Source organism: Monopterus albus, unplaced genomic scaffold (assembly GCF_001952655.1).
Source record: "Monopterus albus unplaced genomic scaffold, M_albus_1.0 scaffold83.1, whole genome shotgun sequence".
NCBI lineage: Eukaryota > Metazoa > Chordata > Actinopteri > Synbranchiformes > Synbranchidae > Monopterus > Monopterus albus.
Window position 1 is genome coordinate 1307184 of NW_018127963.1, and position 5723 is coordinate 1312906.

Consider the following 5723-nt stretch of genomic DNA (forward strand, 5'->3'; position numbering starts at 1 on the left):
ACCACGGGAGTGTTTTCAAATATTTTCTGCTTATTAGGTTAGTCAAACGCAAATTCACTCCGTTACCATCATCTAAGTGTTTATTTTATGCACAATTATACAAGAACAGTGCAAAATTAGCAGCAACAATGCTCTTATTTTATGGGTATAATAGTCACAACTTCCGGCGCTGCTGCAGTATTTTGCCGCTCCATTGTCGCAGCGTCGCCCAAAGCGCATACCAATTGTAGAGAGTTTTCTGCGAATCAAAGAGGCGACACATTCCTCTGAAGGTGCGGTGGACTTTCCCGAGCTGCAGGTTGTTTCGCTGTGGGCTGAGAAAACAGCGCTTTCACTACGTTTCAGTGTAGGCTACGGACTCTGCGAGAGTAACGGACAGCCTTTTGCCCCAGTTGGACAGGACGGGGGACACGGTGATAAATGGACCGTGAAAAGCAATCCAAGTTTGTACCTTCTCGTTTTCAGGGAGTGTGACACACTGATTGGAGGTAAGGATTTCGATTGTTTTCAGTGCGGAACTTCCAAATTCTTATGAACAGCCTGATTTGACAGAAAATGACTCAGCCAGGTGAACACTTTAGAAACACTGTAAGCTCATGAGAAGCAAAGCTCCTGTTACACTGTAAAAATGAAACAGTATTTAAAGTTTACCTGTGACCAGTTGACATACTGTAGGCAATGACTATGTTCCTAGCGTCAAAGGAAGAATTCCAGGGGACCAAGGGTGTGTTAGAATAAATCCTGACAGGCCAGAGTTACATAGGAAGTAAAAAGTAATTGATATCAACTGGCATGGCAACTTGACAACAAGTTTATTGCAACTTCTTATCGGTTCATTACAACTGATTATTCATTAACAGTTTCATTTCAGTGGTTATAGCCATGGCAGACTGCTGGCTGTGGTGCCACCGCACCTGCTTGTGCTGTCTGTCCGAGGAGGAGAAGAGGACCCTTGCTGTGCACAAAGAGATCCAGAGGATCCTCAAGCAGCAGAAGAAGAAGGAGCAAAAGGAAATTAAAATCCTCCTGCTGGGTCAGTGACTGCACACAGCACCTCACACAGCTGTTTGTTAATCTCTGGCATTAAACAGGATAAACAGGATAAGGCCGCTAATGGCATCAAAAATGATTTTTACCAAATGCATTAAATAGGAAAATAAAACTGACACTGGATGACAGAAATCGGAGAAGACACTTAAAGCAACACCCTGCATACAAATTAAAACTGCTTGGCCTGTTTGGTAGCCTGTAACTGAGTGACACAGCTATGTGAGACATGTGTCACCATGTGAGTATGTACGGAATGATCCACACTGGGATTGGCTATACTTGAAAACCACAGAAGCTGGACACACACAGGCCAGAAACTTGCAGGCCTGGTGACTTCAGACCTGATTAGCAGAAGGGCTGCTTTTGCTTTGATGCTTCCATGAGGTCAGATAAACTCAGCTGCCATGCAAAGGTTATTAATGGACGGTAAAGTAGGAATAAAGGGACACTGTGCTGGAATTAGAGCCGAAACTATTAGCTGATTTATCTAGAAAATGTATTGGCACAACTGATTCTAGGCTTCCTATGCTTTCTACACAAACACACACACACAGAATCCGAACACCAGATAAGCAATTTAAAGACATCATACTGGTACTAGCATACTGGTAGGAACTGGGATAAACTAAACAATTAACTGATTAATTGAGAAAACAATTGGCAGATTATTTACTAAGGAAAATTAGTGAGATTTGCAGCATAAGTTAAGAAAAACTTACTCTGCCAAACATGAACCTGCAATGTTTTTCTTTTTTAGTTGTAACACTGAAGGTACAGAAAGTCAATTTTTAATTGGTGATATTGTAAAAGAAATATTTCCATTGTGTCTTATTTTAGGGGAATATAGATAAAATTTAAATCCAAATAATAATTAGTGCAGTTTGTCAACACTGTTATGTAAAAAAGTATTTCAAATTACATGGTATAAAGTAGAACTGCTGTTCATTGGAATAAAATAGGTTTTCTTGTGTTATAACAGAATAAAATCCTATATTTCCTTAATGCTTAGTGAATAGTTTTTTGTCCAACCAAAAACCCAAATCTCATAGATGGTAAATGTACAGTGAATTCAACGCTGGAACCAAGGAGTATTTGACATTTTTACTGTTATACGACTTAAGTTTAATCACACATCAAAAATGTTGCTTTTAATTAGACTGACTAATCAATGAATCAGTCTTTACATTAGTGCCGTGAACCACAGAAGCTTTATATGACAACTGCACACCCGGTTTCTTGCAGTGTTTTATTGTTTTATTGTGAAGGTGGGCGAGCCTGCCTAAAATAAAGACCTCCTGCGTTGCAATACACTTTCTTAAAATTAAACATTCAGTGAAAAAGATCAGAGGCACTGTTTTATATGATAAATGGTGGTTTAGTATATTAACCACTAACTAAATGGAAGATAAGATAAGCTGTATCAGGATCTTGGATGCTTACCACCTCAGATAAACAATTTCCTGGGGGGAAACTCTGCAACGATATGAAGAGACAGTAAACAATAATATTGAATTATTGCCCGGGCTTATTTCCTCTGTCACTGTGTGAGTGTACAAGAACAGGACTGTCAATAAAGCATCCTAAATATTTTCCTTCAGCAACGCCTGTGGCGAAGATTATATACCATTCCTTGAAAGGTAGTGGTGAGAAATTACAGTGTTAGGCAGCGTAACTAAGAAAGAGCTTTAGTGTCCTCTTGCAGAGGGTTGAATGAACACACACTTCTACAGTTTTACATTTTTGTTTGGTTTAAGACCTATTTGGACTGATTACAGTTAAAACTAATTATGTTCTTAGAGCATACCAATCCACAGTCGAGTCTCTGGCCAGACAATAAAAATAAGTCCAGTATGTTCAGTATGTTGCTAACTTTGGCGTTTAGGGCTGGGCAGGTATAGTGCACATTTGTTTATCAGAGCCTTTTTGTTGAAAACAGAATAGACAAAGAATAGGGGTGACTAGAGCACTCAGACACAACATTAAAGTTGCAGAACATAAAACAAACAATGAGCTGAAAAATACTGAAATGCTCTGCAGAGCTGAGGAAACTGGAGATTTGAGTGATAATTGTCTGTGGGTTAGTCACTGGAAGCAACACAGTGTTGGTTCATTGATCAGTTGTTAATACTGTTCGGTACAGCTTTAAAGTTGAATAAATCCCTTGATATATATCAGTTTTATTCATCCATCCATTATCTATACCTCTTATCCTGCAGAGGGTCAGCCACAAGGGTCGAACCCAGAACCTTCTTGTTCTGAGGCAACAGTACTATCTATTTTATAAACCCCTTATCCAGTTCAGTTCACTTATCTAGCTAGACAAACCCATTCACACCTACAGGCATTTGAGAGTTGTCAGTCTGTGTGTCTTTGGATTAATAAACATTGGTTCAAATCCAAGTCCATAAAGGTGAGCGGTGGAGGTGCTAATCTCTGAGTTGCCCTGTTAATAGAATTGTACTACTAATACTTGTAAGTTCTTTTGGTAATTCATATTTTTCTCGCTTCTTCCTTCAGGAACTGGGGAGAGTGGAAAAACCACTTTCATCCGACAGATGAGGATTATCCACGGACGAGGTTTCTCAGAGGAGGAGAGGAAGGCCTTCGCCAAATGTATCTTCCAGAACATCTTCACAGCCATCCAAGCCATGACAGGAGCCATGACCATGCTTAAAATCCCCTACTCCAACCCAGAAAACGAGGTACTCCTTATTCCCGTACATACAGTACACAGACACACATGACCCAACTACTTACACTATCACCAGCTTGTAACTCTCATGTATTACACACACCTAAATCACAGAGGTAATCTTCTGTTGATCTGCAAAACTGAGACTTTCTGACTGTTTTAACCCTGTTTCATAACGCACACCTAAATTTTGAGGTTATTCCCCAAACCCTCATAAACTGTTCTAATGAGTTAAACAGCTTCTTGGCTATGTTCATTTGTTTCATATAAACAAAGATTGTGACAGGAAATGATGTAATCACTCTGGCTTTGTGTGAAAGCAGCTCTACCATTAACTGGGCATGACTTTCACAAAAAAAAGAAAATAAGACGGTGTCATTTCGTGTTGCCATCTTTGCTTAACTGAAAGGAAGTTGGCTTAGCTGAGAAACTGACTAAAATTATATTTTTCCTGGGCTGGATTGGATGATTTATGATTCCGCATCATTAGAAGGGTTTATGGCGATTTGGGAAATACCTTTGGTGAGTGTTACTCTATGAAATAATGGTACGGGGTTAAAACGGTAAAGTCTCAATTTTGCAGGTTAAGGGAGGATTTATCTCTGTGACTCCAGTGTATGTAATACATGAGAGCCACAAACTGGGGCTATACTTATACATGAACTCAGTCACAAACTACAAACAACAGCACAGATATGGAAGCATGACTCAGTTTAATGCCCACATTTCCCTTTCAGGTATACAGCAAGTGGCTGGCGGATGTAGACACAGTGCAGGTCACCCAATTGGAACGGGCCCACGTTGATGCAATCCGCCGCCTCTGGTCAGATTCGGGAATCCGGATCTGTTACAGTCGCCGCTGCGAGTACCAGCTCCTTGACTCCACAGAGTAGTGAGTCAGTGTGCACTGGACCACACCCTAAATTATTGTAAGCCTGGGAATCAGAGAGTATCAGGTGATGAAACACTGTAAGAGCAAGTTGCCAGCCATGGTATTGCAGTACAAAAATCTATGACAGGCAGCATTTTGCAAGACAGTACATCACAATACTAGTGAAGAAAAAAACATACCTGTAAAATGTGTAAAAGCAGAACTCATATACTGTATATTTATTTACTACATTACTTTAGGTACATCTGAGATTAAAGGGTTTGTGAGTCTTAGCGGTTTCAAATAGTGCAATATAATAGGGTACACATTTTCACATTTGTACCTGTAGTTGTATTTAACTGTTCGGAATAGCCTGCACCTAACATTCGTTTTCATTATCAGTCTGTCAGAATCGGCGCGCGTAATGCGGCCGAAAAGTGTTGTGAACTCAATTAAATGGCGAGACGAGGAAGTGTAAAACAAAAACCGTCTCTTTATTAAGAGAACTAACAATAACAAAAACCCATACAAGACACTGTTGTCGGCACACTGTTGTCTGGCATCAGAGGGGACGTCACCGTTTTCCATCTGGGGAACCGGCAGAGGCTGCTGCTGCTGGAGCTGCTGGTCAGGCGCAGATGCAGGCACTGGAACCAAGGCGGCGTCGGCGCACCGGCCGACCCGCTCAGGTGCAGGACAAGGAACAGGCTTGAAGGCGGTGTCGGCACGCCGGCCGACCCGTTCAGGAGCAGGAACTGCAGCAAAGGCCCTGGCTGGTGGTTTCCCACTGGTGGCACACTGATTGCCCTGGGCCCTGGCGGGGACACTGTTGTCGGCACACTGTTGTCTGGCATCAGAGGGGACGTCACCGTTTTCCATCTGGGGAACCGGCAGAGGCTGCTGCTGCTGGAGCTGCTGGTCAGGCACAGATGCTGGCACCGGAACCAAGGCGGCATCAGCGCATTGGCCGACCCGCTCGGAAACAGGACCTGGAACAGACACAAGAACAGACACCAAGGTGGTGTCAGCGGGAACACCACCGTGCCCAGGTTGGAGGGCCTGTGGAGCCTGCATCTCAGAGGCTGCCTGAGGCTGCCCCGGGACGGGGGC

General features: G+C 42.4%; 1 protein-coding gene across 2 annotated transcripts in view; it reads left to right on the plus strand.

Annotated features, from left to right (window-relative positions):
- The first annotated feature begins 240 nt into the window (after positions 1-240).
- LOC109964065 (guanine nucleotide-binding protein subunit alpha-11-like) overlaps positions 241-5723 on the plus strand; it is a 16698-nt gene continuing 11215 nt past the window's right edge. Inside the window, exons 1-4 of one of the 2 annotated variants that reach the window (XM_020607105.1) lie at positions 241-488; positions 861-1033; positions 3568-3752; positions 4480-4634. In XM_020607105.1, the coding sequence (XP_020462761.1) occupies positions 883-1033; positions 3568-3752; positions 4480-4634 (491 nt within the window). In that variant the 5' untranslated portion in view covers positions 241-488; positions 861-882. The remainder of the gene's footprint in view (positions 489-860; positions 1034-3567; positions 3753-4479; positions 4635-5723) is intronic. The other variant, XM_020607106.1, reaches the window with a different exon arrangement.